Genomic DNA, 23,243 nt, shown 5'->3' with positions numbered 1-23,243 from the left:
GGCATCCTGTGCCTGACTGAAATGTTTCCTCCATGTGTCTTGCGTCTGCTCACTTGTGTTTTGCCTTGTGCTAGGTGTGGCTTTTGGCAGTCAAAGTAGTGAAGGTGTGAGCTCCCTGTCCAGCTCCCCCTCCAACAGCCTTGAAACTCAGTCCCAGAGTTTGTCCCGATCACAGAGCATGGACATCGACACCGCCTCTTGCGAAAAGAGGTAGTCGTTTAGCGTTATATGTTTGCAAGGTCTGTTGCGAGTAAAATAAAGACACTAAACATTGCAGTTGTGTTTTGTTCCAGTATGTCTCAAGTGGATGTGGACTCGGGGATAGAGAACATGGAAGTGGACGACAGCGACCGTAGGGAGAAGAGAAACTTGACCGAAAAAGTAAATAACAAACATCCCTTTTTCTTTCAAGGATTTTTTAATTTATGACTACAGTTAGTAATAATGTTTTAGAGAAACATTATGTTTCTCTAAAAAACAGCTGTTGTTTAAGGTATAGTTGGGATTTTTTGACGTGAAGTTGTATGACATCCCCATGAGCAGTGTAGTGCATCAACGGTGACTTTCCCCCCCACTTCTTCCCTTGAGCAGAGTTCTGGTTGGATTTCGGTGGTGAGGAATGTAGTTCCGGTTAGTTGGTGGGGCCACTTAAGTGAAGAGTAATACTGCATCACAAAAATGCCTCCTCGAAAAAAATCAGACCTCACAATTGCTCGGCGTTACTTTCTCTCTCGTCGTATCACTGCGCGCTGCTGCTTGTCCATTGTTGTGTATTGTGTTCCACAGCGGATGAAGACGAAAGTCTTGCGTCGCAGCAGTCTTCATCCGTGCATGTAAACACTGTGGAATACATAGACACCAACTAACCGGACCTATGTTCCTCATCACCGAAATCCGACCAGAACTCTGCTCACTGGACGAAGTGTAGGGTAAGTCACTGTTGATGCACTACACTGCTGACGGGGATGTCATACGACTTCATGTCAAAAAATATGAACTATCTCTTTAAGGTAGGTAGCAAAATTACACATTACAAAGCTAAGTTTTTATTGTAATATAAAATGAAAAATCTTGCATCCTACTTACACAAAAAATAATGACTCCTTTCTTAGTATACAATCACAAGTAAATTACATTACCTCCTTCCTTGAGATTTATCCTGGGTGGAGGTCATAATGTCCATCATGATTAGCCAGGGTCCCAGTTAATGTGTCCAAATACAGAATGTTCTTTAGTGTGGTCTAACATGTTTGCTGCATCTGCTGCCCTAGGAAACCTCTGCAAACTCGGATGTTTCAGAAGACCAGGCTCTGCAGCTTGTTTGTAAGATCCTCCGCGTATCATGGAAGGAGCAACATAGAGATGTCATCTTCCTCCCTTCACTGGCAGCTGAATTTCAGCACAACCCTAAAGATGGTATGTCAGTGACAAGTTGTTTTTTTACTGGAGTTTTGTTTACAACCTCATCTTTGCTCGTTCTGTCTGCTATAGTATACTCTGATTTCAAAGACCTGATCAGCCAGATTCTGATGGAGGTCCTCATGATGTCCACCCAGTCGCCTCTCCACAACCCCTTCGCCAGCTTGACTGCCACCTCGCAGCCAATTGCAGCAGCCAAATCTCCGGACCGCCATCTGACACTGGTGCAGCCCTCCAGCCAAGGTGGCAGCCCAATGGGCCCTGGAACAGGGTCCTTTGGAGCCAGTTCTCTGTCTAGGCAAGTAATGAAACTCAATATCTCTTCTACTGGTCATTATATCAAAGGTGTTCTTCTCTCAATTGTAATTGATTTCTAATTATCAAGCTTTCCAGGTTTAGCTTATTTTTTTAACTTTGTTGTGGAAATCATAATGTCATCAATATCATCCACAGCCTATATGGGTGTGGTAGCCCTTATCCAATGTCTCTGGATGCAACCAAGAGGACCTCTCCAAATATCCCCACCCCCACCACTCGCTCTGCACCTTCTACACCCTCAACACCCTCTACGCCACAATTTATTGTTCCACTCAGCCCACCCACTACTACTACTACTACTACTGTTGCTTTCCCTAGACAGTCCCTCAACCCTCCATCTGCCCCCATGGCCATCTCCCAGCGCTATCGGCCTTACTCCGTCACATCTCCCTGGGGGGCTCCTTCCCCATCCAGCCCAGGCCAAAGAGCATTTAGCTTTTTTGCCCCGTCTCCGAGCCCAGCTGGTACTGCTGTGCCTCCCAATACACCAGTCCCTTTGCCAACACCTACCACCCATTCCCTCTCCTTGAGTTCAGCCATGGCTCAGAGCCAGACCTTGTCCACACCGCCCTCCATCGTTCCCCCTTCTCCCAGAACAACAGCCCGACAGGCCGCCTTTGCTGCCAGGATCCCACCTTCTAGGTATCTTCTCTACCATTTGCATGTCAGTGTGTGGTGCACATGCAAGGCAGCCTACTTGAATATTAACCTGTTCTGACTCACTAAACTTCAGGTTGGAAATGGACAAAAAGGCAGATTATCTTTTAATAGTTTTATGAGTATTATGCAGTAAATTGGTGTATAAAAGGTGTATTTAAAGCACAGAAAACCAACAAAACAAACTTACGACTTTGCAAATAATCCTTCAGCTAAACATGCATCTAGGCTCAACACTGAAATACAAGTAAAAAATAACTTGGTCCTCAAACAGCTCTGAACTCGCTGCTAGTCTGATGGTAACTCAAGTGTTTAGTGTTGACATGTGTCCACGTGTAAAAATGGTGTGAATTGGGGCTGGGCGATATGACCTCAAATCGGCATCATGATAAATTGGTGTACCTCTTGTCGGCTACTTTCATGGGGCGTTAAAACCCCATGCACTCTACTGTAGCTATGGGAACCATATTCCTAGCTATGTGGTAGGCTGTCGAGTTGGTTATTTCTAGGCACCTCTTAGGCATTCTCTTGTATGGTGTCGCCCCTGCAAATACCTTCGTTATGGGCTGCTGTTTAGGGGTGACATCTCGAACCTTGCTTCTCGTTTTTCGCACATCTTCAAACTCAACAGCATGGTTGTGCTTTAGGTGGTGGAAGAGGTTGGACTTGTTGCTTTGGGTGGTTACACCAGGTGTCATACACTTTGCATTTTGTGTTCTTTTGCTCAACATTATCATCTTTTTGCGGAACCCAAAATATTTCCAAACAACAGATGTCAAATTTTTTTTTTGGAAGAAGCACAACAGGGTCAACTTTGACTGACGTTACTTTGTCTACGGCTGTGTCAGCCGCTTCTTCATTTGAACCATCAGCCATTTCCTCATCGTCTGTTTCCCTTCTTGTTCCAACTGGATGGGCGGAGACACAGGACTAGGTACACCCACTGTATCTCGTCTTAAAGGGGAATGAACATAGTCTAACAGCACACACAGTCAAAACAGACAAAAAAGACTTATTTTCTTTTTTATTAAAACATCAAATTAGCGACATAGGCAAAATGATGTCGGTTATTGTAGTAAATTTTGTTAACGGTAAATTTTAGGTTTATTGCCAAGGCCGAGTGTGAATGAATATTTAAAGAACAATTAGGCCCCACGCAGACATGCAACCAACTCTAACCAATTTTGCGACAGTAGTGTCCCCCCATGTTACTGTTTCAAATGTGTTCTTCACTTTATATCGTCTTCTGCATCTTGCTGCTCCCTTTTTCTTTTCACCTTTCAATCTTTACCTCACTCCTGTTTTTTTTTCTCCCCCTTGTCACGTTAGCCCCTTATCCCTCCTGTTGTTTGCACTCTCTGACATATCTCAGGACAGCGGCGATGAAGAGTCTGAGGAGGAGGAAGATTTTGCACAAGTTCAGTTTGGGTCCAGGTACACCGCTGCACGGTGTGTGCGTGTTTGCGTGTGCGTGCTTGCTCAGCAATGGCCTGCTGCATGCACCAGTGGGCTTTGCCACTAACGGAGCACAAACACACTGTGGCAGACTGGTGAGGGATTAACAAATGAAACTATAGAAGAATGCTTTATTTGTATGTAGGTGTTAGCATTCATATTTAGTATTATGTGTTAACACTTTTATAATGGAGTCATTCTGACAGTATACGTAAATGAATTGGCCTCATTTATATTTCAGTTTCATTTTCATGTAGCGGTAAAGATGTTTTTTAGCTTCATCATGTGAACTTGAAAATATGCTCACCCTTAACGGTATTTTTCACTATCACCTAATCTATTCAGTACATCTTAATACAGTACATATTACAGACTAATGTCTTCTATGTTTATGCATGTAAAAAGTGTTTTTTTCAAAACTTTGTGGTTGCTGCTGCTTTGTGAAATTGGATCACACAGTCTTTTCTGGTGCTGTTGTGAGTGCTAAGTTCAGGAACTTGCCAGTCCTACCAGGACAACTGGGCCAAATGGCCTTAACATTACATGACCTAACATGTAGCCTTGATTTAATCTATTGTATTACAATGCATTGCCTGTGTCCGTTGAATAACAAAACCTACCCTCTGATGTTTTTATTCTGCTTTGAAGAAGCTCACATCCAGGTTGGGATATAGTGGCTGACCACTAATAGCAAATGCAATTGCAAGTACAATCCTCATACCAAATTAAAAACTGTGCAACTATTTTATCTGTAAAAGTGTTTCCTATTTGAAGAGCAACTTGCTGTATTGCTGCCACGTATGCCTCAAGTACATTTCTTCCAGGACCTGTGAAAGAGAGCTGCTGCTTATTTGAAGCTAACAGTGCATCTCAAACTCTGCAGCTGTTGTCTCATTTATTGTTTTTCATGTGCTTTTTCTTCCTTGTTTGTGTTTTAGTCTCGGGGCATGCGGAGGGGTGGTGTCTTGTGATTCGGCCAGCGACTGCTTCACCATTGAAGCGTGCAAAGAGACAGAGATGCTGAACTACCTCATTGAGCGCTTCGACAGTGTTGGCATGGAGGAGAGGAAAGCTCCTAAGGTATGTGTAATACAAACATGAAGAGTATATCTGTACTGCGTTTTCAATACAGTGGATCCCCATGCATTCGTGATTCAGCATTCATGGCCCCTGCAAATTCAAGTTTTGGTCATTAAAAAAAAAAAATTCTTCTGAAAATAGGCTTTTTTCCACAGAAAACACATTTCTTTCACCCCAAGTTGGTAATTTATAAATACTGTATGTGATAATACAGGTAAAATGTATAGCATACATGTAACACTGTTAAACCCCCCCACAAATATTGTTTATGTCTTTATGCATTACTGATGTTTTTCCATCAAGCTTTGAGATTTTGCACGTTGGGGTGCACTTTGGTTTTTGAAAGACCCACCGTTGCTGTGAGGCGAAAGTGAAACTTTTATATAACAACCCGGCCTCAAAACTTGCTGGGAGGTGAAAGTTAAGTTATGATTGTATGTCATTACTGGAATTAAACAGTCAAGCAGTGTGGATTATGTTGACTCGGCTGGGAGAAATGATTTCTCCGACAGCTAGCTGGGACGAACGACCTAGTGGCCTGCAGAGCAGGGGAGCCTTGTACTACTGCTAGCTGCTTTTAGAGTGCAGTGGAGGCGGCCCCACAACAGACATAAACGTGGTTGTTGTCTTAGCCTGTGACTGATTCATCTGTTCTATCGATGGTAATTGTCATTCATTATTGGCGACTGGTGAGTACCTATACATCTTATGATTTAAAATAGGCTCAATAAGTGTGTGAGGCATATTTGGGTCTTAAACCTGGAATGTGCAGTTAGTATTTAGCTTGTTAGCTTTCATCGCTACTGAACAATAGCATTTGAAGCGAGAGGGCTCTGGATCTTAATCTAATCTACTGTAATTCAAAACAGTCACTTTAAATGCAAATGCTGATCAGAAATCCGAGGAGAAAGTCAATGCCAAGTTAGCAGGTGGGTAGGAGATGTCTGTGTGTGTAAAATAGACATTGTTATGGGTGTATCAGTTACCTTTGGATTTTTGCCATTCACTGGTAGGCTTGGAACATAGTTTTTGTGAACCTGAATACATCTATTACGATGCCTCTTACGATATGAACTCTTCTCCTTTTGCTTTTTTTCCCTCAGATGTGTAACCAACCTAATGTCAGTCAGCTTCTTAGCAACATTCGCTCTCAGTGTATCTCTCACGTTGCCCTGGTCCTTCAAGGTTCCCTGACCCAACCTCGGTAAGTTCGCCTGGATCGTTTTATATCCCCATGCAACATCATTTAGCTTCATTATTATTTATAGGAGTAGAAGTAGTATTACAAGTAGTAGTAGTAGTCGTAGTCATTAGGGCTGTTTTCGACTAAGGATTTTTATAGTTAAATCAAATTGGTTAAATTCTGTCCACAGTCTAATGTGTTTTTAATTTTTTTCTTTTTTTTTAAGAGCAGAGCTAATGGCGATCCTGACAAACAGATCTCATTTGTGACTATTTCCACCTCAAAGAAAAAGGCTAAAAAACTAAAATAATAAACATGGAGGATGTGCAACAACAGTACTTCAGTTTATTTAGTGACATAGAAAGCAAGACCAACAAAACCAGAACATGGTCACTGTCGGCACACTTTAGAAAAATGCTCACAGAATAGAAACAACATGGTTTAAAAAAACAAGAGCGTCCCAAACCCTCATTTAGCAATCAAATTTCATGCCTTAAAATTCACTGTCTGGATATAAAATTAAGTTGGTGTAACAGCCTTACCAGATTTAAATGATATTCAATGATGTTTAGTGTATAGTCTGACCGATATAGGATTTTTCAGGCCAATGCCGGTATCTCATATATTGGCCGATATCCGATATATTAACTGATAACCAATACAGTGATGTGAAAGTGTTTACCCGCTTCCTGATTTTTGATTTTTTTTGCATGTTTGTCACACTTAAATGTTTCAGATCGCCAAATTTAAATATTAGTGAATGACAACACAACTGAAGACAACATACATTTTAAAAAATAATTTTTTCTTATTAAGGGAGAAAAAAATTCAAACCTACATGGCCCTGTGTGGAAAAAGTGATTGGCCCCCTAAACCTAATAACTGGTTGGGCCACCCTAACAGCAACAACTGCAATGAAGCGTTTGTGATAACTTGCAATGAGTCTTTTCCAGCGCTGTGGTGGATTTTTGGCCCACTCATCTTTGTAGAATTGTTGCAATCCAGCAACATTGGAGGGTTTTCGAGCAGGAAGTGCCTTTTTAAGGTCATGCCAAAGCATCTCAGTATGATTCAGGTCAGGACTTTGACTAGGCCACTCCAAAGTCTTCATTTTGTTCTTCTTCAGCCATTCAGAGGTGGACTTGCTTGTGTGTTTTGGTTCATTGTTTTGCTGCAGAACCCAAGTTTGTTTCATCTTGAGCTCACAAACAGTTGGCTGGACATTCTCCTTCAGGATGTTTTTGGTAGACAACAGAATTCATGATTCCATTTATCACAGCAAGTCTTCCAGGTCCTATAGCAGCAAAACAGCCCCAGACAATCACTCTACCACCACCATGTTTTACTGTTGGTATGATTTTTTTTTTTTTCTGAAATGCGGTGTTACTTTTGCGAGGGATGTAGTGGGACACCAAAAAGTTTAACTTTTGTCTCGTCAGACCACTGAGTATTTTCCCAAAGGTCTTGGGGTCTGGCAAAATTAAGATGAGCCTTAATGTTCTTTTTGTTCAGCAGTGGTTTTTTGTCTTGGAACTCTGCCATACAGGCCATTTTTGTCCAGTGTCTTTCTTATGGTGGAGTCATGAACACTGACCTTAACTGAGGCAAGTGAGGCCTGCAGTTCTTTGGATTTAGTTGTGGGGTCTTTTGTGACCCCTTGGACCAGTCGTCACGGCGCTCTTGGGGTAATTTTGGTTGGCCAGCCACTCCTTAGAAGGTTCACCACTCTTCTATGTTATCGCCATTTGTGGAAAATGGCTGTCACTGTGGTTCGCTGGAGTCCCAAATCTTTACTTTTTCACACAGGGCCATGCAGGTTTGTATTTTGTTTTCCGCCCATAATAATAAAAAGTTTAATTTCAAAACAGAATTTTGTGTTCAGTTGGGTTGTTATTGACTAATACATGAATTGTTAGATCTGAAACATTTAAGTGTGACAAACATAATAAAAAAAATAACATCAGGACACCACTGTATATCGGCCGCTATATGAAATAACAGCATTGATATACACAGGATATATAATGTACATGAACATAAATTCTTATAATGCCCAAACTACGATTCAACTCAAAGAAACACTTCCTGTATTCCATGTAATATTATTCCACATAATAATCAGTGTAATAATAAATAATGAAAAATAAAAACACACATGACAGAACAATACATTTAATAATCAATATAAAAATAAATAAATAAGATGAAGGCAAACATAATAAAGCAAGTTCAAGACTCTTCTGCTTTATATTTAGGAAAGAGCAGAGCTCATCCTACCCCTACAACATGTCTCAGCAATTACCGGAATTTCCAGTGTATAAGCCGCTACTTAAAAAAAAAAAAAACTTGTAACCCTGCGGCTTATACATTGGTGCGGCTAATATGTGGTCATGTTTTAATCTCCTGACATCTCCTATACTCCCCATGAAATGCCACTCATCACAAACTGGAATATACATAACTCGGTGTCCACTTTATGCCTTACATCACTCTAGAAATTAATCTTTTGTTGGTAAATAGAATTGTATAGCAAAATCAAGGTAAATGTAACAAATATGCAACCACAAACTTATATATAGTGCAAATACTATAAACATATTGTGAAAAAACAAATGCAGACACCGGATTATGTACATTACATGGAAAGATTTACCATTCTCAACCACCATACTTTTCTCCGCACATCTTTTCCCTGGGACTCTGGTAACTTTGAACAGATAACACTTACAATTTTCATGCCTATTTCTACAGGTTTCAAAAAATATAAAGCAAAGAAAATAAACTTAAACCTATATAGCCACATCTAACCCTGCTGTTATGGTAATTAGTAATTTGTGTTTACACCCCAACCTTGAATGTTTTATGTACCTATATGTTGTTAACCACCCTCTTCAGCATGCTTGCTAGTTAATAACATAGCTGGATGGTGGAGGTAACTGCAGTAGTGCCCTTTCACCTTAATCTATTTTCCTTCTACTTATTTTTTTATTAAGTTTGCTTGCTGCACTGCTGAAATCAACCCTACCTTTCCTGCAAAAATGTTGCATCATCAATTATAATTTAAAAAATATATATATATATCAGTAGTGTATTAGACTGCATGTTCTGTCTATCTGCCTTTATCACATTTCCTGTACATAACGCTGACACAAAATGGCGGCCACGACCACACATTCCCCTGCTGAACGCGTATTTGGCAAATAACCGGCGGAAGGCTACAAGTTTGTTTGGCCCAAGAAGGCACTTTTATTTTCGAATTCAATATTTACTAGCAATACGCAATTTACGCTGTGAGTTCGAAGTGTACGTACATAAGGGGCCGGACACGAACTTTGGGTGTGTTAGACTTTTGTTCAAATAATCTTATTTTACTCTTTTATACACAAAAAATCACTTTAGTTGCAGAGTTGAGTAATTATTTCATGAATATATACCATTTTAATCATCATGGGGTTTGTTTTTCCATGGAATTATGTTCTTCAAAATTTTCATCGGCAGCCGGACACAAAGGTTATGTACGTTTCACTAATGATTTTTTTTTTTTTTTTTTACACTGAGAATATTTGAATAAAACACATTAGAAACCAATTTCAGACATCATTCTTTAATTCTAAGTAGAAATCATGACAGAATTATCAGAGAAAATATTGTTAATTTCACAACAAAAGTAGACATGCTTTACATGTAACATTTCAATGTCCAAATATAGACACTTTTTTACAACATAGCTGTGCTAGCGCAAAATAAAAACACGAACAGACTTAATTTATGGTTTGGTAAGCTTCCTCACTCTATAAACGTCAGAGTGATAGGGATAGTACACATTGTTAGAACAACAATTTCAAATACTACTCAAGTGAAGTTGAAGACAACAAAGGGTACCCTTGATCTGAGCCGTGCACTTATTTGTCTGTGTTTACAACATGCAGGAGCCCTCTACAGCATTCTCTGCTGGTACCTTACATGCTGTGCCGGAACCTTCCATATGGCTTTATCCAGGAACTGGTGCGCATTACCCATCAGGAGGAAGAAGTATTCAGACAGGTGTGCAGCATATTTGCAACGTCTCAATACATTTGTACTTCTGCTTATTGAGCATGGAATCTCTCCCAGAATGCAGTGTGACATTGAAAAGATAGAAACAGCTCATATATATATATACAGACCCTTTCCAAAAAATTTGAATGTCATGGAAAAGTTGTTTAATTTCCATAATTCCATTCAAAAAGTTAAACTTTCATAGATTATAGATTCAGGGCCCACAATTTAAACGATTTCAAGTTTTTATTTGTTTATTTTTACGTAATTTGGGCTTCCGGCTCATAAAACCCACGAAAACAGGAATTCAAAAAATTAGAATACTGTGAAGAAATCACCATTTACTTCTCAGTTTTTGCAGGAAAAAAAAAGACAGAAATTAGGATCACATCAAATCAATCAAAATATGGTACTTTCAAAACGGTATGTCAATCTTCAATACTTGGTTGGGAATCCCTTTGCCTTAATCACTGCCTCGATGTGACGTGGCATTAAAGCAATCAGCCTGTGGCATTGCCTGGGAGTTATGGACGCCCAGATTTCCTTGATGCTTGCTGTCAGCTCTTCTTTGTTGTTGGGTCTGGTGCCCCTCATTTTCCTCTTGAGAATACCCCATAGATTCTCAATGGGGTTTAGGTCCGGTGAGTTGGCTGGCCAGTCAAGCACTGTGATGGCATGGGCATCAAACCAGGTTTTGGTGCTTCTGGCGGTATGGGCAGGGTCAGGTCCTGCTGGAAGATGAAATCTGCATCTCCTCAGCAGAAGGAATCATGAAGTCCTCTAAAACATTCTGGTAGACTCTTGCGGTAACCTTGGATTTAAGAAAGCAGAGTTTACCAACACCTGCACCAGACATTGCACCCCAAATCATGACGGACTGTGGATATTTCACACTGGACCTCAGGCAGCTTGGGTTCTGTTCCTCACCCGTCTTCCTCCAAACCCTTGGACCTTGATTCCCAAATGAAAGGCACACTTTACTTTCATCGGAAAAGAGGACCTTGGAACACTGGCCAACAGTCCAGTCCTTCTTCTACTTGGCCCAGTGGAGACGCTTCCTACGTTGGTTCAGGTTCAGAAGTGGCTTGACCCGAGGAACCCGACAGTTGTAGCCCATCTCCCGGATGCGTCTGAATGTGGTGGTTTTTGAAGCTGTGACTCCCACCTCATTCCACTCCTTCTGGATCTCTGCCAGATTCTTGAATCTTCCCTGTTTGATAATCCGCTGAAGCCCACGGTCATCTCTTTTGCTGGTGCATCTTCTCCTGCCACATTTTGCCCTTCCTCTAGACTTTCCATTGATATGCTTGGACACAGCACTCTGTGAACAACCAGCCTCCTTAGCTATGAACTTTTGTGGCTTACTCATCCTATGGAGGGTATCAATGATGGTCTTCTGGCCAGTTGTCATGTCTGCAGTCTTCCCCATATTGATCCCAACTGAGACAATTGAACCAAACTGAAGCAATTTAATGACACCTGGGGAAGCCTGTGCAGGTGATTTGAGCTTAGTAGATGATTAGTGTGTGCCACTCAGTTTAAAACATTCATGCCCTGCAAAATTTGGGCTGATTTCTTCACAGTATTCTAATTTTTTGAATTCCTGTTTTCGTGGGTTTAATGAGCTGGAAGCCCAAATTATGTCAAAATAAACAAATAAATACTTGAAATCGTTTAAATTGTGGGCCCTGAATCTATAATCTATGAAAGTTTAACTTTTTGAATGGAATTATGGAAATTTAACAACTTTTCCATGACATTCTAATTTTTTGGAAAGGGTCTGTATATCTATACACTCCTGATCAAAATCTTAAGACGAAAAATTGCTAGAATTTGCATTTTGCACATTTGGATCTTAATGACGTTTTAAGTAGAGCTACAATATGCAAAAGCAAAAAGGGGGAGTGAGACAGAAAGCACTTTGAAAAAGTAATTTATTGAGCGCAACATTTAAACTGAAATAAGCTGTTTATCAGCTGATTAAAAGTTTAAGACCACTGGCTATAAAAGCCAAAATCAGCTCAAAATTGTCATTTTTCTGTCAGGCATTCACACTGTCATGCCCTCCTGATGGCTAAAGCTAAGAAGCTTTCTCTTTTTGAACGTGGTCGGCTTGTGGAGCTGCATAAGCAAGGCCTCTCGCAGCGTGCCATTGCTGTTGAGGTTGGGCGCAGTAAGATAGTCATTCTAAGTTTTGAAAGATCCTGAGCATTATGGAACAAAAAAGTCAAGTGGTAGACCCAAAAAAATCACACCTGCACTGAGCCGGAGGATCCGATTGGCTGTCCATCAAGACACAGGCCGGTCTTCCACCCAAATTAAGGCCCTTACTGGTGCAGACTGCAGCGCAATAACCATCAGACGGCATCTGCGGGAAAACGGGTTAAAAACAAAAAAAGAATTCAAAGACCTCGTCTCCTTCAACGCCACAAAACTTCCCGTTTAGACTTAGCCAGGGAGCATCAAACACGGGACATTGAAAGGTGGAAAAAAGTTTTATTCTCTGATGAGAAAAAATGTAACCTTGACGGTCCAGATGGCTTCCAACGTTACTGGCATGACAAAGAGATCCCACCTGAGATGTTTTCTACCCGGCACAGTGTAGGGGGGTCCATCATGATCTTGGATGCTTTTTCATTCAGTGGAACTCTGGAGCTTCAGGTGGTGCAGGGTCGTCAAATGGTTGGATGCTTAGGTGCAGATGTTGCAGCGAGCATCCCTCATGAGGGCCCTCGTCTGTGTCGTAACAGCTGGGTCATCAGCTGCACATCAAACATGCCCAAAGTAATTTTTGAAGTGATTAACAAGAACGGTGAGCTCCTCATTACTGAGTCCTACTGAGAACATTTTTTGTTCTGGTTTGGAGAGTTTATTTTTTCTTTATAATTTGAGCAATGGTCTTAAACTTTTGATCAGCTAATAAATAGCCTATTTCAGTTTAATTATTTTCAATAAATTACTTTTTCAAAGTGCTTTTTGTCTCACTCCCCCTTCTTGTTTTTACAAATTGTAGCTCTACTTAAAACCTCATAAAGATCCAAATGCGCAAAATGCAAATTCTAGCAATTTTTCCAGCTGGTCTTAAGATTTTGATCAGGAGTATATATATACATATATATATATATACATATATATATATATATATATATATACATATATATATATATATATATATATATATATATATATATATATATATATATATATATATAAAATCCGCCAAAGAGCGAATCAGCAAAAGGTGAACCGCTGTATATATGTGTGCATAACTTTAGTTTTTCTTGCAGTCTGTGAGCCAAAAAAAAAGACCTTCATGATGTTTAATGCCTTATACTTCCAGATCTTCATTCCTATCCTTCATGGGCTGGCTCAAGCAGTAAAAGAATGTTCTTTTGACAGCGACAACTTTAAATACCCCCTCATGGTAAGAAGATGGTGCCTTAGTTCTATCTATAGTACAAGGTAAAGATCCGAATTAACACGATTACCGTGCAGGTAGTCCAGATGGGATCAATGTGATGTTGGCAGCTCGTCAGCGTGTTTAATAGCTTCAAAGTTCTGGATGCTTATGCCAGTATGTGACACTGGTTAATATAAAATATAGAATGTTCTCATTGTACTGGTCCTTCTCTGGCTTGCATATTTGTTACCTGAAATTCAATATATCTGAGCATGTTACCCTCTATTTTGTCAGGAAAAAAAGACCATCAAACATTCCTTATCTATCATTCAAAAATATTTAAGAGTAAACAAAACCAGTGAGTTTGGGTATTATATTGATTTCTATAATGTTTCTTTTGTTTGTGCAGGCAGTAGCCGAACTTTGTGAAATCAAATTTGGAAAGACTCACCCTATATGCAGTTTGGTAAGTACACAGCTAACTGATGCATCATTATGTCCTTGTGGCCCAGACTGCTCTGTTAGGCCTTATATCTTTAAGGTCGATGGGTTCCCATCATAGTCAAAACTGGATGACTAAACCCTTATGTTGTTTTTATCCTGTGCATTTTTCTTTCTCTTATTTGTGACATCTAACTACATAGTTGGTTTAAAAACATATGCTATTCACGGGAGTTCAACTTCCGTTCAACTAGATTTTTTATATTTTCATTTTGTATTGTAATATACATTGGTGTTTGCCCCCTTCTGAATGTCTTTTGTTTGTCACACTTAAATGATTTATATCATCAACCAAAAGTAAATATTATTCAATGACAACACAAATAACAAAAATGCAGTTTTTAATAGAAACTTTATATGATGGGAGGGGAAAAAATCCAAACCTACATGGCCCTGTGTGAAAAAGTGATTGCCCCCTAATCCTAATAATTGGTTGGGCCACCCTTAGCAGCAACAACTGTAATCAAGTGTTTGAGGTAACTTGCAATGAGTCTCTTACGGTACTGTGGAGGAATTTTGGCCCACTCATCTTTGCAGAATTGTTGTAATTCAGCCACGTTGGAATGTTTTCGAGCATGAAGCGCCTTTTTAAGGTCATGCCACAGCATCTCAGTAGGATTCAGGCCAGGACTTTGACTAGGTCACTCCAAAGTCTTCATTTTGTTTTTCTTCAGCCATTCAGAGGTGGACTTGCTGGTGTGTTTTGGATCATTGTTCTTCTGCAGAACCCAAGTTTGCTCAGCTTGAGCTCACGAACAGTTTGTTGGACATTCTTCTTCAGGATTTTTTGGCAGACAGCAGAATTCATGATTTCATTTATCATAGCAAGTCTTCCAGGTCCCAAAGCAGCAAAACAGCCCCAGACCATCACACTACCACCACCACATTTCACTGTTGGTATGATTTTTTTTTTTCTGAAATTCGACATTACTTTTACACAGATGTAATGGGACACACACCTTCCAAAAAGTTCAACTTTTTTCTCGTCAGACCACAGATATTTCCCAAAGATCTTAGGGATCATCAAGATGTTTTCTGGAAAAAAATTAAAGGAGCCTTATAGTTATTTTTGTTCAGCAGTGGTTTTCGTCCAGGAACTCTGCCATGCAGGCCGTTTTTGCTAAGAGTCTTTCTTATGGTGGAGCCATGAACACTGACTTTAACTGAGGCAAGTGAGGCCTGCAGTTTTTGGGATGTTGTTTTGGGGTCTTTTGTGACCTCTTGGATGAGTCGTCGCTGCGCTCTTGGGGTAATTTTGGTTGGCCGGCCACTCCTGGGAAGGGTCACCACTGTTCCATGTTTTCACCATTTGTGGATAATGGCTCTCACTTTGCTGGAGTCCCAAAGTTGTACACAGGGCCATGTAGGTTTGTAATTTTTTCCTCCCTTAATAATAAAAAGTTTCATTTAAAAACTTTATGAGAAAAACTTTTTGCATGTGGGGTATAGTTTTATGAACAATGTTGTAGCAGCTAGGCATAATATCACGAGGTTCGAAGTGCTCAATGAAGCGTTTAAACCCAACTTTACTCACCACCGACAGGGGCTTGCTCTTTTCTATTATAGCTAATGGCTTTTAGCTGTACCCCGCTCACCCAAAGACAGCTGGGATAGGCTCCAGCATACCTGTAAACCTAGTACTGACAAGCAGTACACAAAATGGATGGATCGTTGGACTTTTTGCTGTCCTGTGGGAATTTTTCATGTGATGCCACTTTATATGCATGATGAGGTTGGTTGTATCTAACTTCCCCAGTTCTGTGCCACCATGGGAAAGTTGTGCATGACATGTTTTGCACTCAGCTGCAATGTGGTTTTTACTGCCACATGGCTAACATTACCACTGCTCCTTGCTACTTTGTTAGCACGCTAGCAAACACTATTGTGCTATCTGGTTGCTGCTGGACAAATGGCCGCAGTCTGGAATTTATTGCTTGTATCGGAGTGCCAATATCGGAGATTTGAGATGCAGGCCGATATAATCTGATATTGTTTTTTTGTATTTTTTAAAATTATTATCAATATCAGATTGAGACATCCCTATAAAGTATATGTAATGTTTAAATAAATAGTCTGGAAAATAATCGTGGCTTCTCTCGATAGGTAACGTCACTTCCTCTTTGGTGTCCCAAACCTCTGAGCCCAGGATGTGGCAGGGAGATCCAGAGACTGTCCTACCTTGGTGCCTTCTTCAGCCTCTCTGTGTTTGCTGAGGATGATGTAAGTACATAGCTCAAGTTTACTTACTTTCCATTTCCATTTATATTTCAAAATTAATTGCTTTGTGCTACTAATACCAGATAATAAATCAAGCACAAAATGAATTAGTTAACATCTAATTCATACTTTCAATGTCCTTTAGACCAAAGTAGGAGACAAATATTTCTCTGGTCCAGCTATCACCATGGAGAACACAAGAGTTGTCAGTCAATCTTTGCAGCACTACCTGGAGTCGGCAAGAGTGAGTTTCTGACTGGCTGGGTTTGCATTCTGCATAGATGGCCCCTTGTAATGTGTAATGCAATGTGTTGAATTATGTGTCTTTTAGGGTGATCTCTTTAAAGTTCTTCACAACATCCTACTAAATGGAGAGACGCGTGATTTAGCTCTTAGTTTCATGGCAGCTTTAGTCAACTACAATGTGAAGAAAGCTCAAATGCAGGTGGGTTTCATAACATAATAATTCAAATTGTAGTTGTGCCCATCTCTACTCTCCCTGTGAGTTGCACACTTGGCAGAGTTCATTGGGTAGACCTGCACACATTTTTGCTGGATTGTTTTGTCCCTCCATTTTGACAGTGTCATACAGGTGTTAGTTTAACAATACAGTGGTGCTTTGGTTAGTGTCATTAGTCCGTTCCAGAACATCTGACTCAAACCAAAACGGACTCAAACCAAGGCGAATTTTCCCATAGAAAATAATGTAAATCCAATTAATCCGTTCCATACACCAAAATATTTTTACACAAAACACATTTTGTCGACAGATTATGCTTGGAGAGCACTGTCTCTGAAACAGTGTCCCGCTAGCCATTGATCTACACCAGCAACAGCTTCTTAACATCTTCGATGGTTTGTTGTCTGTTTTGTTAACACCTTTACTCCTTTCACAATATTAGCTTACTTGATTAATTTGTTATTCTTCAGGCTGGTGCTTATTGTTGAGGTCTTGCAGTACATCCTGGCGAGATCAGCAACATGGACACCGTCTTTAAACTTGCAATTACTCCTTTCATGAATTCAATTGTGGTCTTGACCCACTTTTGGAATGTTGCTGTCACTCGCAACCTTCTTTGGACTCATAGTGGCTTATTTAGAGTTTGTTGTGCTTAATGAAAACAAATGCACGGACAGGAGTCATCAGCGCTGAGAGGCCATTGTTTGACCACAGGATTCCGGATGTCTTACATGTATGTGCCTTACAGGCTGCCGATGTAAAGTGTGAACTAAGTATCGCTAGATTTCTTCTTGGGAGCATGATTCGAGATGGCTGCATAAACAAACAAAGCACTTATACAACAGTTTGTTACGCGCGCCATATTGCACCGCTAACCAAGCATGAAAATGCAAAACAAAGCAAAATTTTAGCATCATTTTTGGATATTAACCGAAAAATGCGCCAACCGGGGCGGATGTTAACCAAGGTACCACTGTATGTTATTTTGTTTTGTTCTTTTCAGTGGTGTACAACTGCATCATATTAGGGGTGTTTTTAATATTTAGGTTACCTTAAATGCAAATTTAAATTTGCTCTGAATTCATCCTCCTGTCTTCCAGACTGATGACAAGCTGGTGTCTACAGATGGCTTCATGCTAAACTTTCTGTGGGTGCTGCAGCAGCTCAGCATGAAGATCAAGTTAGAGACAGTGGACCCCTTCTACATTTTTCACCCCCGTTGTCGCCTTGTCGTCAGCACAGAGGAAACCCGTCTGAAAGCCACCATAGAAGAGCTCAAGAGCTGGCTGTCTGAGCTCCGTGAGTGAGCGTGGTTCGATATGTGTTTGGATCACGAAGAGCGTAGATCAACAACATTAGTCACTAATCTACACTGATATACTGATATTCATTGCATGTTTTTGTGGATACTTTAAAGTAGGACGCAGTCAAACTGACTATTTTTTTTTGTATGGACAGATGAAGATGTCACCAAATTCTCTGAGCCCAAGTTTCCCACTGAATGTTTCTTCTTGACCCTGCACACCCACCATTTGTCTATTTTGCCTGGATGCAGACGCTACATCCGCAGATTACGGGCCATTCGTGAACTGAACAGGTATTTACCGAATATGCATGTGGGATAATTGTAGTCTTCTTTGGGTCTTTTTACAATAATTTCATTGTTTTTTATTGTACCCTATTAGGACTGTAGAGGAGTTGAAAAACAGCGAAGGTCAATGGAAAGATTCACCACTGGCCAGTCGACACAGAGAGATGCTGAAGCGATGCAAAACCCAACTCAAGGTTTGTATTTTGATATGCACAAACTCTGTCTTCATTGATTGATCATGTCTGTACAGGTACAGTCACTCTTCCTCTAAGCAATCACTATTGGATAGTAGAGAAGTCCTATCTCTCCTTAAATGCTGGAACACAAATTTAACATAAACGTGACCCTGATTACATGTGTCTTTTCCCTGTCAGAAACTGGTTCGGGCCAAAGCTTGCGCTGACGTAGGCCTTCTGGATGAGAACCTGCTGCGCAGATCTCTCCAGTTCTACAGCACTGTCATTCAGCTCATTCTTCGTATGGTGGACCCTGCTTATCCCAAGTGAGTCACATCACACTCCTACTTGTTTGTTTTATTGTTTTCTAATGGTTGGTTCATGCTATGTTGCATGTTTATGTCTAATTATTAGTGAACTATATCAGTGGTAAGCTGTTTATTTCTTCACAGCATCACATTGCCATTGAACCCTGAGATTCCCAAAAGCTTTGCTGCTCTCCCAGAATTCTACATTGAAGATGTGGCTGAGTTTTTGCTTTTTGTTGTTCAGTAAGTTCTCACTTTTGTTCTTTACCTTTTTGTCTAATAAAAAACATCACAATAAGTTATATTGTACTTAGGTTTTTTTTTTTTTTAACAGACTAATCTTAATTCTGTTATGAAGTTTTTTCCGACAACTAGCTAGCTTCCATAAATGCACTGCTCTGCAAGGACCATTTTTTTTGACAGCTTGTCATCTCCTCATACTTTCTTGCAGGTATGCTCCCCAGGTTTTATATGAGCCTTGTGTTCAAGACATCATCACCTTTTTGGTAGTGTTCATCTGCAGTCAGAACTACATCAGGAATCCATACCTTATCGCCAAGCTGGTCGAAGTTTTGTTTGTCACCAATCCTGCTGTACAGCCTCGCACTCAGCGCTTCTCTGAGATGATGGAGAACCACCCATTGTCCATCAAACAGTTGGTGCCTGCCCTTATGAAGTTCTACACTGGTGAGTTCCTCTTGGGGATGTTTTCTTTTATAGGTTTTATAGTGAAATAAAGGTTTATTGTGAGTTGCAATACATTTCTCCCATCATTGATACACACAAATGCCAGTATTTGACTGCTCTTTCATTGTCTTCTGTGGCTAGATGTTGAGCATACTGGTGCCACCAGTGAGTTCTATGATAAGTTCACAATAAGGTACCATATCAGCACGATCTTTAAGAGTCTGTGGCAAAACATTGCCCACCACGGCACCTTCATGGAGGAGTTCAAGTGAGTGCAATCGCAAAACAGTTTTGAGTAATAAAATGGCTTGAGGATTGTAGCTTGACCTGTCGTTTCATGCTCATTTCCCTTTAGCTCCGGCAAACAGTTTGTCCGCTACATCAACATGCTCATCAATGATACGACCTTCCTTTTAGATGAGAGCCTTGAGTCTCTGAAGCGCATCCATGAGATTCAGGAGGAGATGAAGAATAAGGATCAGTGGGATCAGCTCCCCAGGGTTTGTTCTCATTTATCGCTGCCTAAGAGCTTAGATTTATTGTTTTATAGTTTGTTTGCAACCTCCCGACTACAGTTTTTTTTTTTTGTCACTTAAGTTTTTATTGAATATTTTTCTGGAAATACAAAAAAAAAAAAAGAATGCCAACATGGGAGTACTTTTCTTAGCATCTTATCAATATTTCCATTTTTACTTCTCAGTTCAAGTCTTTCTTATACTGTATAATTTGTCACTGATTGGATGTAAATATTGTCCATTTAGTCCATTTGTCTTTAAATTGGGCCACCTGCAGTCGTAGACGATGCGTCAGCTTTTCCATTATGTAGATTTCATCTACTATTGCAGTCCATTGATCCTGTGTAGGGGAGTCTGACTACAGTTTTTAATACACGGTGTGCACAATTATTAGGCAAATAAAAGTATTTTGACAGTATCATCATTGTTATGCATATTTTCCAATTCCAGCTTGTATGAACTTGAATGCTTACTGGATTTAAGCCTGTCTGGCGGTGTCTATTTGAGTAATGACGGAGGGCTTGACTTAAGGAGGTTAACACCCTATATCAAGGGTGCACACACTTTTTCAGCATGTGAGTTAGAAATGACCAAGTCAAAATGATCTACTTTCTACTATAAAAGTGGATATGTATGTATCAAGGCAACATATTAAAAAGTTTTTTGCAGTGGGCACATTGTCCAATTCATCATGAAATAATAGTTTAACAAACAAAAGTTTAGAAAAAACACACATTTCTATAGTGGAGTTCAGACCGAGAATGGTGCCATCAAACAATTTAAGTTTTTCTATATAACTAGCCGCTGCAAGTGAAATAACTTTTGTTCTAGATATAAGCATCTTACTGCTGAGTTAGTTTATCATTAATCTACATTATAAAGATAAAATTTGTATTTCCAAGTGCTGCCTGAGACGCTGTCTGTCACTATTTTATTTTTGCCGCGGAGGAGCAACAGCGAATCAGGAGTGAAGCTCAATATCAGATGACCGGTGTCATATGACATCTACAGAGTGATGCTTTAAACGTGGGTAACACATGCGATCGAGCCACACTACCTTGTCAATTGCAATCGACGTAATAGGCACCCCTCTACCCTATATCAAGTTGCGCATAATTATGAACCTCTTCTTTACCGCAGGCAAAGTGGGTGAAAAAAGAGATTTGACTGACTTTGTAGACAGAATAAAAACATTAAAATAATGTCTGATCTCATTCAGGAACAGCAGCAGAGCCGCCAGTCCCAGCTGACTCAGGATGAGCGTGTGTCTCGCTCCTATCTTGCCCTGGCCACAGAGACAGTTGAAATGTTCCACATCCTCACCAAGCAGGTCCAAAAACCTTTCCTCAGGCCTGTGAGTATCAGTGCATCCACAAAAGCACATTGAACTATCAGTATAATATAGTTAGCTGTGAAAGTTAGCCATGAAAGGTAAAATAGGTAAACAGCTTTAATGGACACTCTGAACCTGACAAGCTATTCTTAACAGTAACGTCACCTTCTTGCAGGAGCTGGGCCCACGTTTAGCCGCTATGCTGAACTTTAACCTCCAGCAGCTCTGCGGGCCCAAGTGTCGGGACCTGAAAGTGGAGAATCCCGAGAAGTATGGCTTCGAACCAAAGAAGCTCTTAGATCAGCTGACTGACATCTACTTGCAGCTGGACTGTGCCCGCTTTGCTAAGGCAATAGCAGATGACCAGGTTGGACACTTAAAGTGTTTTTACAAAACCTTTAATGTTGTACAAAGTACTCTACCATCATTATAGTAATCAAACAACACTAAGTATCTGACAGCAAACTGTAAAATGACTCATTTTCATCACAGCCTTTGACTCCAAGTACCCAATATAACAAAGGAATTGCTTTTGTATTCTATTCTGTCATTTTGGTTCACATGTGAGAATAATTTAATTTTAGTTGCATACAAAGCAAAAACATCAACAATAATATTGCAGGCAGACACAACTGAAAATATACAGCAAATAGTCCCAGAGACTTTCCTCATTTATTGTCTTTATTTTTTCTTACGTGTGTGTAGCGGTCATATAGTCGAGAGCTCTTTGAAGAGGTCATCTCCAAGATGAGGAAGGCTGGTATCAAGTCATCTATTGCCATTGAAAAATTCAAGCTTCTATCTGAGAAGGTGGAGGAAATAGTGGCCAAGAACTGCCAGTCAGAAATGGACTACAGTGACGCACCTGACGAGTTCAAAGGTGTGTGAGAATATACTCTGTGTGTTTATATGTATGTATGTATGTGTGCGTGCATGTGTGCGTGCGTGACGCATGTGCTTTTGAGACTAAATCTGTCTGGTATAGTTTTACTAGGCAAGAGAGCTCAGCATCTTCATTCCCTCACACACTATCCTTACATATGTAGATGTTATTGGAGTATATTAGCCTTTCTCATTTTGTTTTTCATTTCTTTTCTCTTTTTTTGTTGTTCATGTATAAAATCACACTACCGGAGTTCTTTCTTACCAACCATGGCCCAAAGGTCTGCAGAGACAACACATAACATTAACACAACAAAAGAAGAGATAGATACAGTGATACACAGTCGTCACTCGCCACATTGTGGTTTAAATTTTGCAGCTTCACTAGCACGGTTTTTCAAAAATATATTTAATAAATCATGTTTTTTTGTGGTTAAATACGGCCTATTATTAAAGACATATGCATATCTAAGCAAATTGCACATATATTTTTTTTGCCTCTAATCCTTTTCAAGCATAAAAATGACTAATTTAACAGAAATACAAATAAGGCATTGAGAAGATTCATTCAAACACGTGATGGATTCTACAGTATGTGATATTCTACACTTGTCAGTGGTGTCATTAATGTTACTCTAATGCAGTGGTTCTCAGTTATTTTCTGACATCACTTCCTGTCCTCCACATGCCGAGAACACATTTATTGCAACACACAAGCACATCTTATTCATGTCTTAAATGGCTTATTTCCTCTGATTACAGTGCCTGACAAAAGTACTGTATTGTTCCATAGCCAAGTTGTAGGAACAGTAAATAATAACTTGACTTTTAGTTCCTCATTTGGATTCAGAAATAGCTTATATGAAAGACAAAAGCCTCTAGATCAGTGGTTCCCAAACTTTTTACAGTCTTTAGACTTTTTACTTCTTCAGACATTTGACCTGAATCCATTACCTCTGCCTTGGTTAGAAGAATTAATATTGTGTATGACTGCAATGCGCTTGGACCACTCCATCCATACGT

The 23,243-nt window shown here is 40.0% G+C and overlaps 1 protein-coding gene across 3 annotated transcripts in view; it reads left to right on the top strand.

The window, feature by feature from the left end:
• ube4b (ubiquitination factor E4B, UFD2 homolog (S. cerevisiae)) overlaps window positions 1-23,243 on the top strand; it is a 33,085-nt gene that overhangs the window by 3,037 nt on the left and 6,805 nt on the right. Inside the window, exons 3-27 of one of the 3 annotated variants that reach the window (XM_054777014.1) lie at window positions 75-210; window positions 294-381; window positions 1,272-1,416; window positions 1,492-1,717; window positions 1,873-2,379; window positions 3,724-3,828; window positions 4,788-4,929; window positions 6,033-6,133; window positions 10,042-10,156; window positions 13,491-13,574; window positions 13,960-14,016; window positions 16,155-16,271; window positions 16,414-16,512; window positions 16,600-16,713; window positions 17,829-18,027; window positions 18,187-18,325; window positions 18,414-18,513; window positions 18,694-18,821; window positions 18,948-19,046; window positions 19,255-19,490; window positions 19,632-19,758; window positions 19,846-19,990; window positions 21,225-21,359; window positions 21,514-21,705; window positions 22,044-22,218. In XM_054777014.1, the coding sequence (XP_054632989.1) occupies window positions 75-210; window positions 294-381; window positions 1,272-1,416; window positions 1,492-1,717; window positions 1,873-2,379; window positions 3,724-3,828; window positions 4,788-4,929; window positions 6,033-6,133; window positions 10,042-10,156; window positions 13,491-13,574; window positions 13,960-14,016; window positions 16,155-16,271; window positions 16,414-16,512; window positions 16,600-16,713; window positions 17,829-18,027; window positions 18,187-18,325; window positions 18,414-18,513; window positions 18,694-18,821; window positions 18,948-19,046; window positions 19,255-19,490; window positions 19,632-19,758; window positions 19,846-19,990; window positions 21,225-21,359; window positions 21,514-21,705; window positions 22,044-22,218 (3,711 nt within the window). The remainder of the gene's footprint in view (window positions 1-74; window positions 211-293; window positions 382-1,271; window positions 1,417-1,491; window positions 1,718-1,872; window positions 2,380-3,723; window positions 3,829-4,787; window positions 4,930-6,032; window positions 6,134-10,041; window positions 10,157-13,490; window positions 13,575-13,959; window positions 14,017-16,154; window positions 16,272-16,413; window positions 16,513-16,599; window positions 16,714-17,828; window positions 18,028-18,186; window positions 18,326-18,413; window positions 18,514-18,693; window positions 18,822-18,947; window positions 19,047-19,254; window positions 19,491-19,631; window positions 19,759-19,845; window positions 19,991-21,224; window positions 21,360-21,513; window positions 21,706-22,043; window positions 22,219-23,243) is intronic. The other 2 variants (XM_054777024.1, XM_054777032.1) reach the window with 2 other exon arrangements.

This window comes from Dunckerocampus dactyliophorus, chromosome 1 (genome assembly GCF_027744805.1).
Source record: "Dunckerocampus dactyliophorus isolate RoL2022-P2 chromosome 1, RoL_Ddac_1.1, whole genome shotgun sequence".
NCBI lineage: Eukaryota > Metazoa > Chordata > Actinopteri > Syngnathiformes > Syngnathidae > Dunckerocampus > Dunckerocampus dactyliophorus.
The sequence above is the reverse complement of the archived record's forward strand: the minus strand, read 5'-3'. Positions and strand labels throughout refer to the sequence as shown.